General features: G+C 34.8%; 1 protein-coding gene across 4 annotated transcripts in view; it reads right to left on the bottom strand.

The window, feature by feature from the left end:
• Positions 1-2,771: 2,771 nt before the first annotated feature.
• aub (piwi like RNA-mediated gene silencing protein aubergine) overlaps positions 2,772-21,956 on the bottom strand; it is a 29,675-nt gene continuing 10,490 nt past the window's right edge. For all 4 annotated transcript variants that reach the window (XM_089635843.1, XM_089635844.1, XM_089635841.1 and 1 more), the window contains exons 5-11: positions 16,664-16,775; positions 15,924-16,049; positions 13,807-14,124; positions 11,144-11,404; positions 10,176-11,027; positions 9,920-10,086; positions 2,772-4,849 (exon numbers count right to left, since the gene is read on the bottom strand). In XM_089635843.1, coding sequence (XP_089491969.1) covers positions 4,585-4,849; positions 9,920-10,086; positions 10,176-11,027; positions 11,144-11,404; positions 13,807-14,124; positions 15,924-16,049; positions 16,664-16,775 — 2,101 coding nt within the window. In that variant the 3' untranslated portion in view covers positions 2,772-4,584. The remainder of the gene's footprint in view (positions 4,850-9,919; positions 10,087-10,175; positions 11,028-11,143; positions 11,405-13,806; positions 14,125-15,923; positions 16,050-16,663; positions 16,776-21,956) is intronic.

Here is a 21,956-nt window from a genome sequence, read left to right as displayed (position 1 = left end):
AGTGCCGTCCCCTGAACTCTGCCGCCCCTAGGCCGCGGCCTATAAGGCCTATTGACAAATCCAGGACTGCAAGGAAGTGAATTATTTCGCAAAAGATAAATAAATCCTGGTAATGTGCGAAATTAGAGCGAAGATATTATGAAATTATGGGGGTGATTTATAGGAATGCGGTTAAAGCATTAATAATAATAATAAATTCTTTATTCCAGGATGTGGGGAGGTAAGTGCAATCCCACACATCCCATAGAGGATATAAGTACAGATAGTATTTACATATAGTAAAATAAATAAAAAGATATTAAAAAATTAAATTGAAAATGAAATTAAATTAAAGCAGAGAAGCACGGGAATCCATCGGATCTAAGATTGTGGGAGCAAGTATCTTTCTCCAATGGTCTTCAATGCTCGATCCTGAAGTCAGACGGGATTCTATGATAATAATGTTTCTGGAATAGTTTATCCTTTCACTCAGTCCTGCAATCCTGGTTCTTAACAGAGCTGTAAATCCTGGAACTCGCCCTTCTGTAAACATTGAGGAGGCACTGCAGTGCCTGGGGAGTCCGAACATCAATCGGTAAGCGTTGTTATATTGCACACGAAGCCTTTCCTTTGTTCTTTTCTTGAAATTAGCCCAGAGCTCGCATGTGTACAGGGTGGTGCAAAAGGCTAAGAAGAGCGTCCTTTTCACTTGTGGACTACAGAGCCGAAATCTTCTACTGAGCATGTTACATTTTATACTCAGTACTCGCCTCTGCCTGTCAATATCTTCATCATCCATTAACTTGTTGTTGATGAAATGTCCTAGATATTTTGTGGTTTCTACTGTTTTCAGAATCTCACCATTCAAAAAGACTGGGGGAATGTTTTTTGGGCCTTCCCCGTTTTTTATGACCAACAGTGCTGTTTTTTTCGCATTATAGATCATGTTGGTTTCGTGAGCAAATTCTTCACAGATTTTCAGGAGAATTCTTAATCCCCGTATTGACGGTGCCATCAGAACCATATCATCTGCGTAGCTCATATTGTTAACATATAGACCTCCGATGTGGCAGCCCACTCCAGCATTGTTTAACCTGTGGGTTAATTCGTCCACGTATAAGTTAAACAGTACTGGGGACATACATTCTCCCTGTCTGACCCCGCTAAACAAGATAATAATTGGATGATTTGTAAAGTGCCGTTTTTGTGAAAAATCACCCCAAGGGTGCTTGTACAATTTATTACAAGTTCCGAGGCTCGATCTAATTTTATTAATTACAAACAGATACAGAAAAACATACTTATCTGACGGGTCACTTCAGATAAACACGCTTTTATTTAAAGGTTTACGACTTTGCACGCAGAGGACACTGTAGTAAAAACACTGAAGTGGAAGAATACTATAGTAAAACATGTAGAGGACCATGAACCTAAAAAGGCTTTTCAGGTTCATGCAGAGGACACTATATAGGTAAAAATACTATAGTGAAAACATTAATTGGATTGAAGTAGATTGATTTTCCAGTTTGTGAAATAATTCCCCAGAATGCCTTGTGAAAAGTTGGTAACTCAGATGCGGTGCTTGCAAATTATCACCATGCTTAACTTCCTTTTTTCCTCTACATATCTGCTAGTTGACTTTCAACATTACATGTTGAAAAACTGTCAAAACAGACTTGAATTTCGAGAATGACAAAATTGAACTTTACAAACATTCAGATTGGCAGATTACAAAAGTCTGGTATTAACATACATGTTCAATCGAACATGACATCACAGGAGCATTTCTGTACATGTGGATAGATCTGTCCGGCAGACATGGTACAGAATAGACGATACATTGCAACTTCAGACATTTAACAAATATTCTGATAGCAGTATGCTCATAAATATACCACTCACAGTACGCTACACTAGCGCCTCCTAGTGCCGAGAGTTGGTTTTCTTTCGTGGAGTTTAAATGAAATATTTAATGTTAATAAAGTAAATAATTCGAAAAATAAATATTAGGCAATCTACATACGACCTGGCTGCTTTTTAGTCAATATTTATCAAAATACACTGTCAGAGAGTAACGCAAAAAATATAAATTCTATCATTTGTCACCATGTGAAAAGAATGTCAACATGCTACACTAAGGACGGGTTGTTTCGGAGATGTTGAACAATTCTTCAAATTTCAAAGTTAATTTTCAAGTTCTGTGAAAGATATTTTTAAGTTCTGTTTTTATTTCAGTTCTGTCAAGCAACTAGCCTATAATGATATAATAACCGAATTAGAATAGGACTTTCACAGAACCCGTAAATGAACGTTGAAATTTGATGAATTGTTCAAATTCTCCGAAACAACCCGTCCTAACACTAGCAGCCAGCGTTTATTTACGGTCAATATTTTACTGGAGTTGCCTTTTTATTATTATCCTAGGGTATTTTCTGTTAGACTTCTTAAAAAAGTTAGACATAAATGAAACTTCCTAACAAACATATTACCAAAAGTTCTTTTTTTTTTCGTCAGCCTACTTTTGCAATGAACGTTTGTTAGTTCCTTATCAGTCTCCAAGAGTATGATACTCACAGCATAAATGGCGACAGAACAGGTAGAGTGCCATTCTCAGGCCGCAGCCAGCTCGTGCAGTCCTAAATAAAACTTAAAGCTAACAAACCTCGACTGCCACACTGCAAGCCACTTCTCAAAGTATTATGATCCGGCTGTGAAGAACTCCTAAGCCACGTCGGCAGCCAAAAATTTTGTAGGAAAGCCGAGGAAACACACCAAATGAAATGCACATTTATAAAAAGTTTTTATTTAAAAAAAAATCTTAATAAAATTATAATAGAAAAAGATACTTAAAAATCTTAATTGAATTTAATTTGTGGTGTAATAGCCCTTTGCAGGGCATTGCAGTCAAAAGCCACAGAACCAGCCTACAAATTGACCATATGTAACCGTCACGGGAGGAAATAATATCGCTAAGGTAAAGATACACCAGGTAAAGATACACCATATGTCCAAGACGTCATACACTGCCTTAGGTTATATTAAATAACCTCTGTAACATTAATGTAATACATATATAATATGTGTGGATATTCCTATATCTGCTAGCTGATATAATTTATTTTCCCCCCTTTAGCCTTGCACATATTCAGTCATAAAGCTTCCCTGCGTAGCGTGAGCATATTATAATCTATTTTGTACACACCCACAACCTTAAAAGTTACACAAGAGGAATATAATACTTAAATATAAGTCAGTATGTACAACATAGATATAAGACGGAAGCTATATGATTTAATAAATGCAAAGCTCAGGGGAGAGGGGTAAAGATTATTAACATTTCATTCGGGTAGCAGATCAAGGAATATATATAATTTAGTCCTCGCCCACACATTATATTACTTGTCCGTGGCGACTTATATTAACATATTATTTTTGTCATACACATATTGTGTTTGTGTGTAATGCTTAATATAAAAATAGATTCAATCATTGTAAATGCCGGCTCTTAATCGTTTTGAGCCTGAAACGGACATTGGGCATTCGATACATGAATGACAAGTAGGAAAACAAGTAGGCGACAAGTATGGCACATAGAACCTACTCGAGTATAAAAATCAGAATAAAGGCCTCCTATCACGGGGCACTTAACTAACATATGTTTAACTTACATTAAACTTGGTCAACAAATGGAGGAAAAAATAATAACAGAACACTCACTACAAAATGTTATTTCGGCAATTCAACAAATAATATAAAATTTTGTTTAAATGAAAAACAAAACTAACATAATGAATTGAGCAACAACTCGACCCCATTTTGCTGACCCTTTAAAATTAAAATAGGACTTACTCCTTACACTGCTAGTACAAAAGTAGTTCTTAATCAGCTTTACTCAATATTTGGTTTCTTTTGACCCAAAAACTTAATACATATAAGAGTTTAAGATTACTACACAGTCGCAGGCAAGTATAATGGAGGCAGTCAATGATGGGAAAATATGATTTAAAATTAAGAAATATGAACTTAATGACACTCATGTAAGTGGTATAGTGAATTTAAATCCTTCAAATCATAATGAAATGATTCATTAGTTGTTGAAAGCATGTTTCTGAGCTCTCTGAACATTTGACCACCTCAATTATTATCTTTATTGAAAGAAACCAAAACTCCGTTAACCGTTAAGTACTTATTACAAATTAATTGAAACCCGCATCATCAATGGAAGGTTTCTCCATATTACATTGATTTAATGTAAAAGAACTTAACTAAAAAAAACTATTTAAACCTATGCATAAAATTTTGAAAAATGCAACGGTAACTACAAAATATTCCTATCTCTTTCAACAACACTTTTCTACTTGGCATTAATTTTAGCACCAAGAAACATCCATTCTTTTCCTTCTTTTAGACCCCAAACAATCTTTCTAAATAATGTCAACCTTTTCATACCAGTCGAGGGAAAACAGCAGGAATCCAAATTTATACTTAAAAAAACAAACTTATGTGATGATATGGGAGAAAGATTTATACAATTGTACGTTGGGATTGTATAAAAATATATTTGAAATGTTTAATTAAATGCTTTGTCATTGGTGGTTGGTTGCTTTACAAGAAATAAAGCAGGGTTTCTAGACCAGGATTAGGAGATAGGTGCAGATGCTGACCCGTCATGAAGGCGAGTTTGTGGGCGTACTGACAGGCAGCGGGCACTCGCACCTGGCCAGAGAAGTTGTAGTAAGTGTGGCAGAACTTGTAGGTGAGCCTCTGCATCTGGTCGGGGCTCAGCCCAAGGTTGTCGAAGATGACATTGTACGAGGTGGGGGACACTGTTCCATCCCTCACGGCCTGTGACACCAGGAAGAAATCGTACCTGGAAACAACAATAAACTTACTTATTTCTCCAACTTGATCAATTTCATCCTATTTGCTAAATTTATTCCATGTTATTATAATCTGCGTCAAAATTATTAGTCTTAGGCCAGCGCCACAATAGACAGAAATTCCGTCGCGTAACTTCCGCGGGAGTCAATCCGTTACCATAGGTTGCAGCCACACTGGATATTCAGTGGCGGATTATCAGTCGACTGCCAACGCTTATACGGTGTGGTCGCAATGGATCCGATAGAAGTGATAGCTATTTATGAGGCATTAGAAGAAGAAAGAAAAAGAAAGCGTAAATATTGGGTTCATCCCATAAATACTCTTCGACTAGAAATTGGGCAATTTCATACCTTGTATATGCAACTAAGACATTATCCAGATAAAGCATTCGAATATTATCGAATGCCCATACAATCATTTGATGTATTGCTGAATTTAACGAAGGACTATATTACCAAGCAAAATACAAAACTTAGAACGGCTTTATCTTCCGAAGAAAGGCTGACCGTTACATTAAAATTGTAAATGAAACAAATTATTTATTATGATTAATTAATCTCTCCCCATGCTCGTTTCTTTGCCGTTCTATCCGGCTTTTCTCTAGAGTCCCAAAGGCAAACTCTATTTTGCACTTCGATAATAAATCGTTCAGTGTCGAACATCCTGTGCGTGCGTCGTCGCCGCGTGTTATCCGCCGAATGTGGCGCGATGCATACAAATACTTGGAATGCGACGTTGCTGATCTTCCGCCGACGGAAGATCGGTGCGCGGAGGACGGAGCAGACGCGAGAGTCGGCGGTCCGCCACGGAGCGACCGATCGTCCGCGACGGAACGACCGATCTTCCGCGTAGTGTGCCCGCTATTTGTAATTTATATGCAATTACATGTATTGGCGTTCCGTCGCGAAAGATCCGCGACGGAATTTCCGTCAAGTGTGGCGCTGGCCTAACTTATTTATTTGCGTTTTTTTAAATGGGTACATATTTCCATTGTAATTTTTTGTCTTTGATCTTCTAAGCTCCTCCCCTTTCCACCTCTCTCCCCCCCCTTACTTTCATTTCTACCCACGCCTTTTCTATACTTGATAATTAGTTTTAGTACAATTTATGTCCTGATGAAGAGAACATCGTTCTCGAAACATGTCGATTTAAAAAAAATAAAGATTATCATGGTAAAAACAAAGTGTTTTAATTTATTGTAATTGAGTGTCAAACATAACTCCAAGGTCCCGAATTACGTTGACTTTTTCTAAGATTTCGTTTGCTATTGTGTTTACGAATAATAGTGGGGTCTTTGTTCAACAAAATGTTAATGTCCTACAATTATCAATATTGATGAATAAATTTTTAGCTATACACCAATTATGTAATTTGCCCTATGTTTGACTGTAAGATTAGGCAATCTCTTATATTAGATATTTTTTGTATAGTTTGATGTCATCGGCAAAAAGCGGAACTTCTAAATCGTCAAAACAATTTATGATATCATTTATAAATATAAGAGAATGGGGCCGAGGTATTGTCGCATGCATAAAATTTGTCTAAATATCGGCATATCTATGGTTAAATGAAGGACCAATTTGTTTCATACAAAAAGCCCAAAGATACTGATCTAGTGAATGGTTTATTTATGTGCACATTTCTGTCAGTGACCAAATGTGTTACTGACATGCGTATTTGCTTTGGTAAATCGATTTAAAACATCCCTCCGATGGTGCTGCAATTGGATATTACTGCTTTTTCATTTATATTACATGACAGATCGATAACTATAGTCAAACTTTGTGGAAAATGTCAACAAATTCGGGTATTTTTCATATTGCCGGCGCTATACTGAGGGACCAGCTGATATAAATCTGGCAGCTATTAATATGGTTGGTATACGCCACCCGCAGTGATTATTACTAGAGATGGCAAAATTTAGCATTAATTTTCAGATTTTTTAGCATTAACAATTGGAAATTTTGCGTTTTATAGCATTTTGAGGCATAATTTAGCGTTTTGTAGCAAAATAGAAAAAAATCTATTTCCTGAATGTTTTTAGCGCATATTTTAAGTATTTTTGGTAAAATATATGTTTAACCTTCATTTGCAAGTATTTCCATATAAAAGATTATAAATAATTAATTTTAATATTAAATTAATAAGGAAGGAAACTCTAAGTACGGGTCGAACACAAACACAACAAATGCAGATTGCGATTAACATCAATATCTAGGTGTAATTTATTTCGCACAAATTGTGTAATGTCAAAAAGCAATTTTAGCCTACAGTACAAAAATATTAAATATTTACACATAAAATAGTAACAAAATTATAAAAAAATCGTAATGTAAATACCGATTTTTTTAAATTCTCACATTTATTATTTTAATACCCGGTATTAGTAACAGTAACAAAATTATAAAAAATCGTAATGTAAATACCGATTTTTTTAAATTCTCACATTTATTATTTTAATACCCGGTATTTTTGGGAAATTCGCGCCTATTTCGCTAAATAGAATAATTTAGCTGAAATACGGCCAAAATCACGTTTTTCACGTTAATTCGCGAAATAGAAATCACTGGAAACACTTTCAAATGCCTTGAAACGCAAAGAAAACTTATAAATGCCCTATTTTCGAACCATAAATATTTTTTCGCGTTTTTAGTTAAAACGAAATTTTGCCATCTCTAATTATGAGTAATGTTTTCCACTATCCTATTTAATATTTTATTTTATTCATTATTTTCATTCATTTAACATACCTATACAGGGTGTCCGGAAACTCATAGTACAAGCGGGAAACTGGTGAATCTACATCACATTTGGAGTTGATTTTGTAGTATATTTTTTTTTGATTTGAGCTTTCGTTATCGAGTAAATCGAGTTAGAAGTTGATTTTTTTATTTTTTTAATCAAATCTTTTAAATTATAACTGAAGATCAAAGTACCCAACTAATTAAAACTATTTGAAAGTAAAACAAATGAAGAAACTCGGATTTGAAGCATTATTTTGAAATCACCCTTCATTTAATCCGGTGTAATCATAAAATATTTCTGCTCTGCAGGGTTAAAACATCTGTTGTTCAACCCTAAACACCAGAAAAAACTTTAACCCTAAAATAGCCGAAAAATATATATATATATTTTTTTTTTTTTGTTCAAATGCTCAAATCAAAAAACTTTATGTTTATTTGAGTTCCCCATGTGGTGTAGATTCTCCAGTTTCCCGCTTGTACTATGAGTTTCCGGACACCGTGTATATCCAGCTAACAATAAAAACACCCTAATATAATAGAACTTCCTTCTTCTTCTGGCGTTAGTAAGATTAGATTGTTAACCACTCAGAACATTAGAACGTCAAAAGACGTAAATATGATAATAGCGGTCAAGACATTAGAACGTCTTTTCACATAAATGCGCGAGATTTTACAAAAATCGATTTATTTCCATCACTAGTATACGGATTGCCATGATTCAAAAAACAGAGTATCGATAATGAATAACGCTACGCGTCTGTATTCAAGAATATCTATGGAACGTAGAAGTGCATTATCTAAGCCGATTGAATCTGTCATCTTGTTCGTTCATAATTTATTTAGTTTCTAAATAATTTATTAAAAATATTTTAGTTTGGACGGTTAATATTTTGAGGTGACTAATAGTTTTTAATTATATTTCTTCAATATATAAAGTGTTATTTCTTTATGATACTCAGAAAAAAGTACATTTTTAACGGCTTTGAAATAATAGTAAGCGGTTCTTACATATTTTTGACGTTTTCATAAAATGTATATTTAGAAACGCAAATATTTACGTATAATAACACAATGCGATAATGGATTTCATAATCTTTCCAAAACATTTTTTAGAATGAGGCTACGTTTCCCAAAACGAGAGTTATGAAGCTTTTAGCAAAACTCGTAAATAACACAAAAATTATCACGTTTTGACAGTTCTCAAAGGAACACACAGTAAATAAATGTCTTTGTCTGAGAGGTTAATATTAATTTTAGTTGTAAGTTGCTAAATATGTAAATACTCGTATACAGGGTGTATCGGCACGTACCCGACAAACTTTAACCAGCTATTCCTTAGCACATTTGGAGTAAAAATGTTATGGGCACTTTGCTGTCCGGTAACATTTTTTTTTAATAAAAAATGTATTATTCATATTTTCACCACATGTCACCAATGTTTTATCCTTTGTCAAAGTTTGAAAACCCGTCTGGCAATATTTTGTTGGAGTTTCGTTGAATAATGTACGTACGTACCTACGTTGACGATAGAAGAGGACAAAGCATAGCAGCTGTCCGTCCATTAAAACAAAGAGAGTGCGCATGCCATTTGTTCTTGAAAATGAAAAGGATAGCGATAGACTCGTGCAAGGTACCATCTAGACTATTATTATTACTATTTTAGTCCAGGGTATAATTATTAATTAATCATACCCTGGACTAAAATTTGCTAGGCAACCGATATGCAATATATTTATTGACATATTAAATTAAATATAAAATACGTTTCATCAAATAAACATCTCGGTGACGGTCGTTCTTTAAGGGATCCTATACTATAATAACAGCTGCTGAACACGAGATACAATGCAAATGATAGTGACGGAGTGTGGATTTTTTATTTATTTTTTGTTTTTAATGGAAAAAAAAATGTTACCGGACAGCAAAGTGCCCATAACATTTTTTACTCCAAATGCGCTGAGGAATAGCTGGTTAAAGTTTGTCGGGTACTTGCCGATACACCCTGTATATGACGTTAAGATAGTAGTTATAGATAGGCCTTAGTCGTAAGTCACTAGATATAAGTCTTAGAGATAAGTCAGTAGTTCTAGTATTAACTATTTAAGAAATAAATTTGTACAGCGCCCTTGAGGTGATTTCTCACGAAAACGGCGCTATATAAATTAGCCAAATATTATTATTATCCTGACCATAAAATATTTAAACCGCGATTATGCCTAAGATGGATAATATATCAATGCAAAACTCTGGATGATGCAGTTTTAAGGTTATTTCTCTACACCAAAGAAATATATTATACATGATAAAGTAGTTACCTCTCAGGAGAAGTGACAACGTCGTCTATGACGGTTCCAGGCTTGGGGTTAGAAGTTGTATTTGCAACTATGAAGCGTGTGTTTAATCGCTTGCTGACAATAACAAATCCCAACTTGAAGGTAGGTCCATTGTAAACCTCTGCCAGAGATTTCTTAATGATTTCAACCTGAAATAAGATCAAAATGAAATGAAATAAAACTACAACGACAACACATTACAAATCCATATTTAATAATATTGTGCGGAGTGTCTTACCTCATGGGTGTATACGTAGGGAATCTGTCCCTCACCAACTCCGTCCCTGTAGATTATGACATGAGTCGGGAGCACCCCGTTCATGCTCTTATATGCATGAAGGGCTTTCTTTATGTTAAGTCCAAATTCGTTGGACAGCTCTTCTCCGTTGGTATGGGGTGTTACAGAGCTGAAATAGCGGGACATGGCTTTATTCAGGGAGGCCACCATAGAACCGTAGCTCTTGCTTTTGTTGGAAGCGTCGTGGCAGACATCATAGCCTATCACCATGATGTTGGATAGGGGCATTCCCACAGACCAAGGGGCGCCACCCACCTTGCAATTGATCTGGATGGCCACCTTGGTTGCAATGGACATGGCACTCTTGTTTGAGATGCAACGCCCTGTGACCACCTGTGTGGGAACAGCTCGGTCAACATAGCATTTCTTCTTTATGGCAGCGTAGCGGTCACTGCGGTCATTTGTGACAGCGCACAGAATGATATTAGGGTTTATCTGTGAAATGACTTGTTCCAGTCTTTCCATATAAACTTGAATCTGGTCGGTGGGAATCTCGCAATAGGTTGGGGGAGGCAGCATGAAGCCCATAGCTGCGCCATTCTTCATGATCATCTGCACGAAGCCTTCCACATCTCTGCGCATGCGCTGCGGAACGATAACAGCCCAGCGCGTCACAGTGGCACACTGTAGCATGTTCTTGCTGCGAAGCTCTCGGGTCCAGCCGTCGTTAGTGTCTCCCGAGCGATACTTCAACTCTCCATTGCTCCCCTGGATGATAAACTCTTGTTCCAAGGTCCTAGCCTGAATCTCAATCAGTTTCTTGTCAACTGACATGTTCCACTCACCAAGATCCTAAACAAAAGAAATGTACATTTGTTTACATAAATAAACAGTCAAAAGAAAGGATACGAGGGTTAGTTGATAAATTTTGAAATGATTTTATTTGTTCTTATAGTTTCTTTTCTTACCTGAACAGCTTTAGGGGTGCTGTTTAGACGCTGATTGAATTGGAGTAGTTTCTCCATTCTCTCCTTGGGAGGCACCCTCGTGTGATTGGCCATCTCCTTCATGAGGCGGAAGTTGGAGCGCATGTCGGGGGTGAGACCCGTCATGCGGCACAGCTCGGGCACCAGGAAGATGAACTCTGCCATGCCGGCGCGAATGTCACGAGCTTTGGCCTTGGAAACCAGCATCGGCTGGTTCATGTCTCTGATGTTCACGCTGTATTTCTGCAAACAGTCATCAACTTATAGGAAGGTTTTTGGTAAGAGCTTTCTCATATATGATACTTGTTTAACTTTCTAAATCAATGAAACACAAAACAAAAAGTTGAATTGTTTAAATAGGAAAAAAAAAGTTGAAATTTCGAAAAAGTTATTCATCTTTTTTACTTCTACCACCATGTAGAATCACCTTCCGAAGTTACTGCACTTTACCATGGACACCCTGTACAGTAGAACCCCGTTAATTCGAACCTCGATAATTCGAAAAAACGCGAAATTCGAAATTTTCGCCAAAAAAATTTGCGCAGAAAAATTTTTTCATACAAAAATCTTTTTAATTCGAAATTCGTTAATTCGTAATACGGAATTTATTTTTGTCTGCGCACGAAAATTTGTTCGGGTAATTCGAAAAAAATTGATTTTTGCGAAAATAAATCATAATATTTCGTAAATCTGAATCTAAAAGTCAGCCGTGGCGGTAAAACGCCGAAAAATGTATTTGTAAGTGGTTATACATCGTCCTAATTAGTATTATTATTTTGCAAATCTGAATCGATTTACACTGGAATGTCGTACTTTTTCAAATTTATTTCGAATATCCGAGTTTGAAGAACCGAGAAAATACGAGTTTACACCAAATATCTGAATTTAAAGGGTCGGCCGCGACGAAACTCAGCCGCGAAATTTCGATTTACGCGTAAATGTATTGTATATTTACGAATTTATTTCGAATATTTGAATTTAAATGGCCCGCTGCGACGGAAATCGGCCGCGAAATCTCGATTTACGCGTAAATATATCGTATTTTTACGAATTTATTTAGAATATCTGAACTTTAAAGGACCCGCCGCGACGGAAATCAGACGCGAAATTTCAATTTACGCGGAAATATATCGTATTTTTACTAACTTTACTTCGAATATCCGAGTTAAAAAATACGGCGTGACGGAAATCGGCCGAAAAATTTCGATTCACGCCGAAATATGACATATTTTTACGAATTTACTTCAAATATCTGAACTTAAAAGGCCGGCTGCGACTAAAAACTGCCAATAAAATTCGATTTAAGCGGAAATATATCATATTTTTACATAAAATATCTGAATTTAAAGAGTCGGCCGCGACTAAAATCTGCAGCGCATTTTCGATTTACACGGAAATATATAGCATTTCTACGAATTTATTGCGAATATCTGAATTTAAAGGGCCCGCCGCTACGGTAATCGGCCGCGAAAATAAAGAAATAATTGGTATTAATACGAATTTACAACTAAAATTCCACCTGGATTTGAAGAAAGGGCCGAGAAATCGATTTTCGGCGTTTTTTTTTTTTTTTTTTTCATAAAATTTCGAATTACGTGGGAATTTGTTAATTCGAAATTTGATTTTTGATGTCCGGTGGATTTCGAATTAACGAGGTTCTACTGTATATAGTTTTAGATTTTAATACTACTCTTCCATGGATTATTTTTACATTATATCTCTCATTTATACCATACTTAATCCTTCAGGCAAATTCGTTGGCTTCTGGGAACAGTTCATATGGTCTTATAGAAATATGATAAACAGTGTTAGAAAGAGAAAATGCCATGCTTTATATTCAAATCAAGAAGTTAACCAGAGAAGAATTAAAATGTACACCTCTATGACAAAGGTTCCAACCGCAATTTGAGAAAATATATCAATTCCTTATAAATTATTTTTCTACGAAACGAAAAAACTTAGGGTGAGCCATTTTTAAAACGATTTGTATTAAGAACTTTAATATTAAAAAATTGTATGTTTATTTCTAACTAGCTGAACCCTGCCACACGTTGCTGGGGCTTAGTCTGTCTGTGCCGATAGAGAAATAATAGCGCATGTTGCTTTTACATCCAACAGATGGAGCTGTTTTTTGAAAAAATGCATGTTTTTGCCAGTTACATGTTTCATCTGTATAATGTAGGTATATAAAAACACACACATATTTTAATGCAATGTTGTGTCAAAATTTCAAAGCATTTTTATTTATATAGAAGATAATAAAATTAGAAAGTGTATTTCATCACCCTTCCAAAAGAGTTTTTATGTTTTGGTAACATTCAGAATGAATCCATTTATTTGGATTTTATTGCAGAAATACTCCCAACCTTCTGAATATACCCGAGGGATTAAATAACATTTCATTCTTAGAAAATGTAGCATATTTTAATTCCGATTTAAAGTTCAGAGCCGATAAGAAACCAAAATATATACAAGCTTCTTCGCATTATGGATTTTAAAGAATTATGAAGATGTTCAGCTTATCCCTTTCTTTATGTGACAGCAGTAGCAGTTTTGTTGACAAAATGTAGCACCACAAATTCTCAAGTGACATTTAATAATTCAGTGTGAATTTATACACATTTTTAGAAAAACACTGCACCCACCTTTTTGTAATAGTTGATGTACGAAACATCTTCCCCTTTGCAGGGAAAAGTAGCAGTTGGGTTTAAATTCCACTGGATATCATCGATGGTGTAGGTCTTGTTGTTATAGTCCGTCAACACTACAGCTCCCACGACCTCGGCTTCAAAGTCCGTCCGGTAGGAAGACTTGGAGTTATGACGGCGCAGGACATCGAGGACGGTGTCCAGCCGAACCACTTTATGCGCTATCTCAGCCACCATCAGGATGTTGTTCTCATACTGATTGATGGTGGTTTTATATCCAGGCCAGATTTGGAGTTTGAACTCACGGATTTCAATCTGGAAACAATATAAATAATGGTAAGAGGAGTTGCTTTGGATTATTAGAAAGAAAATACATTTCATTTTAGAGGAAATTATGAACAAAAGATATTATTTGTCAGGAAGTAAGCCAGTGAGCGGAGTTCAAGGTTTGAATTTTTGCTAATTATTTCATGTTTATATTAACATGAAGGTGCTTTGATGATATGTGGTTTTGATCTGAAAATGAAACAAAAGCAAATACAGTAGAACCCCGTTAATTCAAAAAAACTTTTTTTTCGCCAAAAAAATATCCACAGAAATTTTGTTTCATAGAAAATGGTTTTTTAATTCGAAATTCGTTAATTCGTAATTCGAAATTTATTTTTGTCCGCACACAAAAATTTGTTTGTGTAATTCGAAAAACTTCGATTTTTGCGAAAATGAATCATAAAATTTTGTAAATCTGAATCTAAAAGACAGCCATGACGGTAAAACGCCGAAAGTGTATTTTTACGTGATTATACATCGCCCTAATTAGTATTATTATTTTGTAAATTGGAATCGATTTACACTGGAATGTCGTATTTTTTCCAATTTATTTCGAATATCTGAGTTTGAAGGGCCGAGAAAATTCGTTTTACGCGGAAATATGTGGTAGTTTTATGAATTTACACCAAATATCTGAATTCAAAGGGTCGGCTGCGACGGAATACGAACGCCGAATTTCAATTTACACGGAAATCAACATATTTTTACGAATATACTTCAAATATCTGAATTTAAAAGGCAGGCCGCGGCGAAAATCTGCTGAGAAAATTCTATTTATGTGGAAATATATCGCATTTTTACGAGTTTATTTAATATCTGAAATTTCAATTTACGCGGAAATATATCGTATTTTTACTAAATTTACTTCGAATATCCGAGTTAAAAGATCCGGCGCTACGGAAATCAGACACAAAAATTTCGATTCATGCGGAAATATGACGTATTTTTACGAAATTTACTTAAAATATCTGAATTTAAAAGGCCGGTCACGATGAAACACTGCCGAGAAAATTCGATTTACGCGTAAATATATCGCATTTATACGGGTTTATTTCAAATATTTGATTTTCTAAGATCCGGCGCGACGGAAATCGGCTCCGAAATTTTAATTTTCGCGGAAATATATCGTATTTTTACTAAATTTACTTCGAATATCAGAGTTAAAAGATCCGGCACGACGGAAATCGGCCTCAAAATTACGATTCACACGGAAATATGATGTATTTTTACGAAATTTAATTAAATTATCTGAATTTAAATGGTCGGCTGTGACCGAAATCGGCCACGGAATTTCGGTTTTCGCTTAAATATATCGTATTTTTCGAATATCCAAGTTTAAAGAACAGGCCGCGACGTTAATCGGGCGCGAAAATTTGATTTACGCGGAAATGTGTGGTATTTCTATGAATTTGCTTAGAACATCTGAACTTGAAGGGCCGATCGCGGCGAAAATTTGCTGCAAAAATTCGATTTAAACGGGAAAAATTCGTATTAATACGAATTTACTCCAAAGATACCACCCGAATTTGAAGGAGCGGCCGAGGAACTCGACTTTCGCGGTCTTTTTTTTTTCTTCATAAAATTTCGAATTATGTGGGAATTTGTTAATTCGAAATTTGATTTGTGATGTCCGCTGGATTTCGAATTAACGAGGTTCTACTGTATTGCTTGTGGCAATGTCTTAATGGCACTACATTACATTACACCGACTAAATGCTCCTTGTGGCAATGTCTTCACCGCACTACATTACAATGGCTGAATATTATATTATGCATGTTTACATTACCTTTGCCTTGGGATCATAGAAATCCCTGCCAATCAGTTCCAGCTCCAGGTTATCGTAGCAACGCCTCATCAATATATTAAAAACTTGGATGTAGTGGTGGTCTCCAGGTGTTACATCTCCCACAAGCTAAAAATAAAACATGTCAATGCTGAGCGTGAGTAATATACATAACAATGCAAAAAGCTCAAGGAATTTAAAGCAACGTTGCATTTAAAAGATATTAAGAGTACTATAAATCAATAGAGTTTTTTGTAGGCACCCTACAATATAGATTCAAAAGGTCTCCCTCAACCAGTCTCTCCCAATCCTGCCTGCCGCGCAGTTGGTGAACAGACGCCTCCGCCACCAGTACCCCGATAAACCCAGGCACCTCTGCTAAGTCACCAAACGTAGCAAACCACGTGGGGTGGCCTACGGCAAAGATGAATTATTATCATCATCCAGATTTATAATGTAAAGAACCCGTTAAAAGACAAACTGCTAAAAAGCAGTTTATCGGGACTTTTTTTTACTTATATTTGTAAAGTGTGTAATATATAACAAAAACAAAGAATTTACTGGGGCGGCGGTAACCACATCATGTTTTTGCCACGCATTCAAAAAGGGCAGTCTAGCAATAAGATTTGCATCAAACTAAGTGTTTGGATCTTTCATGGCACTTATGTTCATTTGCAAACACGCCGCTGAAAAAGTTGCAAGTCTGTAATTTAAAAATGAAACATTTATTGGTATTTGCTTACTTTGAGTACCAGCTTCATGGTTTCACTGTCTTCTTGCCGAGAAGAATAGAGTTCCATAGGGTCAGGATTCAACCTGTTGGATGTGTATAAGACGGTTCCGTCAAATATGTACCTAAAAGAAAATAACTAAATCATCATAATGGAAACAAATTAACAGTCTGCAATCCGCATTTGATGTTGATGTAGAGCAATCTGTACCCAAACATTTGGCAACTCTTTCAATAGTGATGAAAATAAAATCGTTTCTAAAAGAGTTTCAAGAATTACTCTAACAGACAAAACAGCAGAGGATCATTGATTGCTTCCATTCCAAACATTAGTTCATTAGCGCCATCAAAGTAAACATCTCCACTTGTTAATTACAAAGTTATGTTAATATTAGAGTAATTATAATGAACATTTCATTATTTTCTCAGCAAAATTAATTCAACTTACCTCCACATGCACTAAAGCACCATACAGGGTGGTTACAATAACATTGTTTATTTCAATTAAATGTTTGGATAATATATTATAATACATGCCATATAGTTCGTTGTTATGTGAAATACAGAAATATCATAGTAAAAATTGAAATAACTGAATGCTGTTTTGATTGCGAAGTCAATTAATAAATTGAAATCAAACTGAGATCGCCGAGGCATATATGCAGTACAATGATGTTCAAATCAAGACTTCCGAAAAGAATGCATTGCCTACGATAGGGTTATAAAAAATATAAGGAAAGGGGTGCTTGGATCGTTTGAGCTCATGTCAGGGAATATTAGTATTTAATCGTATTATAAGTAATTTAATTTTTCATAAAAGAACGGTATAGGTAAATTCTAACCGATAAGTTATTATATGTTTTTTTTTACAGAGTTGACAAAGTTAACAGAATTTTGAACGTTGGTATTGCAACAGCGATGATGACAAGGCTGTTGTTTGTTTAAATGATACAATAATCTTTCCTGTTGATCTGTTGTATTTGTCTATCCATATCCTATTACTTTAATCTTTGAGAGAATTGATTGTTTCTTACCTATTCCTTTATTTGTGCATTTAGTACCTAACATTTCTAGTGTGTTCGTACGTATCTTACCTATGCCTTTATTTGTGCATTTAGTACCTAATATTTCTAGTGTGTTTTTGTGTTTCTTACCTATGCCTTTAATTGTGCATTTAGTACCTAACATTTCTAGTGTGTTCGTATGTTTCTTACCTATGCCTTTATTTGTGCATTTAGTACCTAACATTTCTAGTGTGTTCGTATGTTTCTTACCTATGCCTTTATGTGTGCATTTAGTTCCTAACATTTCTAGTGTGTTTGTGTGTTTCTCACCTATTCCTTTATTTGTGCATTTAGTACCTAACATTTCTAGTGTGTTCATATGTTTCTTACCTATTCCTTTAATTGTGCATTTAGTATCTAATATTTTTAGTGTTATGTAGTATGTTTTTTACCTATTCCTTTATTTTTTGTGCAAGAATTGTAATTAAGAAAAAGAAGCGTTTGTCACAGAGCTAATAGAATGTCATATTTATCATACATTTAATGATTATATTGAGCATTTTGTTTATTTACCTATAACCATTTCCAATCCCTTCATTCAGCCCATTTCGCAACACTTCTAATAATTTTGTTCAACTGAGTGGTAATACATAATGGCTCATTGATATCTCAAATACAAGAACACTTGTTACGGAGCTAAATATGGTTATGATAGTTATATTTTACAAGTTAGTCTATAATGTGTAATAGGTTTAAATCATACCCCATGTGTTCTAACGTCGAATCATTTTTGAAAACAACTCGTCCTCTATTGTTTTACACATTTCTAAAGAAGTTGTAGGTATCTCTATTGTGTTTCAATATCCTTTGAATTATCTTACTATTTTCAAATGTTACTAAATTGTCACATCAATCAATCCCACCATTCTCTGGGTCTGTCCATACTAAAGCTCCGATTTATATGGAATATGATCAAAATAATGAATAGTTTGTATATTGCCATTTTAGTGCAAAATCACCTCAAGGGATCTTAACAATAATTATGAACACATAGGACCTATCTTATTACGATTGATGACTTACTTTATGCACTAATTGCATTTACCGGCTGCTGCTCGTCAACCAACAATAAAATATGCAATGAATTGATCGATAAGTGTAATGTCGCCTGATATATTATTTTATGGATATGATTGCCTGAAAAGGTGCGTTTTTATTGATGACTTCAAGACGTTTTTACTGTAATAAAGCTCATGGTGATGCTACACGCTTGCCAAGCCTCGGCAAGCATTCACAAGTTCAAACGTGTGGATCATGCGTTTGTTTGGCTTGGCTTGCACAGATTTGGAAGTGCTTGCTGCCAATCGGGACGGTATAGGTATTTGTGCACAAGAAAAAAGGATCCTTTCGGCAAATACTTGCGGGGCATCCATAGGTTCATTGGTAGAGCTTACAAACTGGCGACGGAGGGATGCCTTTTTTGCTCCGTGCTGTTTGACATAAATTGTATTGAAATGGAATTAACAATTTACATTTATAATAAAATTTAATTATTGTTATTATTTCATTTATTATTATGTATAGATAATTTTAATGCACTAAAACTTCCAGTAACAAACAAACAAACAAACAAAAAAAAAAGTTTTTTCACCTATTTTCTAAGCAGCTTTATTAACTAGTGACACAATCTGTTTTAAAATATATGTACACTTTTCATTGAACTCCCTGTTAAATTCGTATTCTTATGAAATAATAATTTTCTTTAAATTGTATAATGTTGTCCTTCCCGAAATGAGTTTATTTAAATTCACTGTGAATAATGTATTATAAATGTTACTGTTCATATTTTGTAATGTACAAAATTGTACAAAAATAATTTAAAAAACGTAATAAAAACGACTAACTGAGGGTATAAGAGTAACATAATGAATCCTGGTGAATGGCAAGATGGTCAACTCAAGCAAGCTAGACGGTGGTAGACTAACTGAGGGTGTAAGAACAGGGTGGCCACAAAAAACGGATTTCAAAATTCCCTGATAATTCCAGGTTTTCCAGGGCAGTTTCTATATTTTTCCCTGATATGTTTTATTTGGCATAAGGACATATCGTTCAAAATTTTATTTTTGAAACACGATTTTCATCTACGCCAGATAATTAGAACAGATACATAAATAAAGGGAATTCCGTCATCTAAAGCATTTATTATTTCCTTGGACCACAATGATCTATTCAAAACAAAATACACTTATTACAAATTTATGATATTTCACCTGAAGACAATTTGTGTACAAATGAAAAGACCAGACAAAAATAGACAAATAAACAAAAGTACAGTAGAACCCCGATAATTCGAAAAAACGCGTAATTCGAAATTTTCGCCAAAAAAATTTCCGCAGAAAATTTTTTTCATACAAATTTTTTTTTAATTCGAAATTCGTTAATTCGTAATTTATTTTTGTCCGCGCACGAAAATTTGTTCGTGAAATTCGAAAAAAATTGTTTTTTGCGAAAATCTGAATCTAAAAGTCAGCCGTGGCGGTAAAACGCCGAAAAATGTATTTTTACGTGGTTATACATCGTCCTAATTAGTATTATTATTTTGTAAATCTGAATCGATTTACACTGGAATGTTGTATTTTTTCAAATTTATTTCGAATATCCGAGTTTGAAGGGCCGAGAAAATACATTTTACGCGGATATATGTCGGAGTTTTACGAGTTTACACCAAATATCTGTATTTAAAGGGTCGGCCGCGACGAAACTCGGCCGCGAAATTTCAATTTACGCGTAAATCGTATATTTACGAATTTATTTCGAATATTTGAATTTCAATGGCCCGCTGCGACGGAAATCAGCCGCGAAATCTCGATTTACGCGTAAATATATCGTATTTTTACGAATTTATTTCGAATATCTGAATTTTAAAGGGCCGCCGCGACGGAAATCGGACGCGAAAATAAAGAAATAATTGGTATTAATACGAATTTAAAACTAAAATACCACCCGGATATGAAGGGGCGGCCGAGAAAAACGATTTTCGGCGTTTTTTTTTTTTTCATAAAAATTCGAATTAAGTGGGAATTCGTTAATTCGAAATTTGATTTTTGATGTCCCGTGGATTTCGAATTAACGAGGTTCTACTGTATTGACACTTTGTAAAAATGTTGATAATGATGATCTTTAAATTTTATTACGACCGTACTGGGTGTCCGACCCTTTTGACCCTTTGTTGAAACTTTGCTAGCTTTTTCTTTACAGATTTCGCACCTACATAGTATAGGGTAAAAACCAAGGCGGGTGGTTAACGACATGATTGTGTTGCAAGGGCTATTTACGAAAATAATAATAAAAAATACCTACTTATCTAGTTTGTCTTTGTCGGCATATCTTTTGTTACACATGCCGCAAGTAAAAGTAATAAAACACAACTTTGGGACTTCACAAATCGTAAATAACAAATTTCGTTTTATTTTTGGAATTCCCTGATATTTTAAAAATATTTTAAAATTCCCTGACATTTCCCTGATAATTCCCGGTTCGGTAAAATTCCCTGATAATTCCCGGTTTTCCAGGTGTGTGGCCACCCTGAAAAATAACATAATTCCTAATATTTCGTAAGGTGAACTTGGCTAGGGGCTCGAGTCTAGGTAACTGATTTTGACATACGAATACTGGCGAATTAGAGAACTTGATTTCAAGAAATGTATTAAGAAATGTATTTCTGTTATGAAATGTATATGTAAGTGTATGTATGTGTGTATACATGTAGGTGCATACATGTACATTATTCTTTACTTACAGTGTTGTGTTCATCAATGTTGTGTTTGTCTGTAATTAGTGATAGTATCAACCAAGTTTAATTAATGTTATTGTATTTCGAGAGCTTTGATATGAATCACTGTTGACAAACCTAAAAAGAGGAAGAAGAAAAAAAAAAATATATATATATAACAACGGATTACAGTAGTTGCACTACTTTACTTCAATGACCTTCAAATATTTAAAAAGTAAATAATTATAAGATAAAATCTTTTTTTTTTTTAATAGCATATCCTATTATGTTAAATGTTTTAAAAGGAAGTTGTTTTTTTTCTTAAAACAAAGGTACATAATACGTTACAATGTGTCAACCATTTTTATCTTTAAATAAATAATAATGATACCGATTTACGACTTTCAAAAGGGAGTGCCACATAATATTTGACTATGACATAGTGACAAGTGTCGTAAATACATTGTAAAGGGTGTTCGGGGGTAGAATGCGCTAACACTGGGAGGTGACTCTGATTATTTCCCCATTCA

Source organism: Hesperophylax consimilis, chromosome 9, assembly GCF_061612785.1.
Source record: "Hesperophylax consimilis isolate HC1 chromosome 9, BYU_Hcon_1.0, whole genome shotgun sequence".
NCBI lineage: Eukaryota > Metazoa > Arthropoda > Insecta > Trichoptera > Limnephilidae > Hesperophylax > Hesperophylax consimilis.
This window is presented reverse-complemented; position numbering and strand designations above follow the sequence as displayed.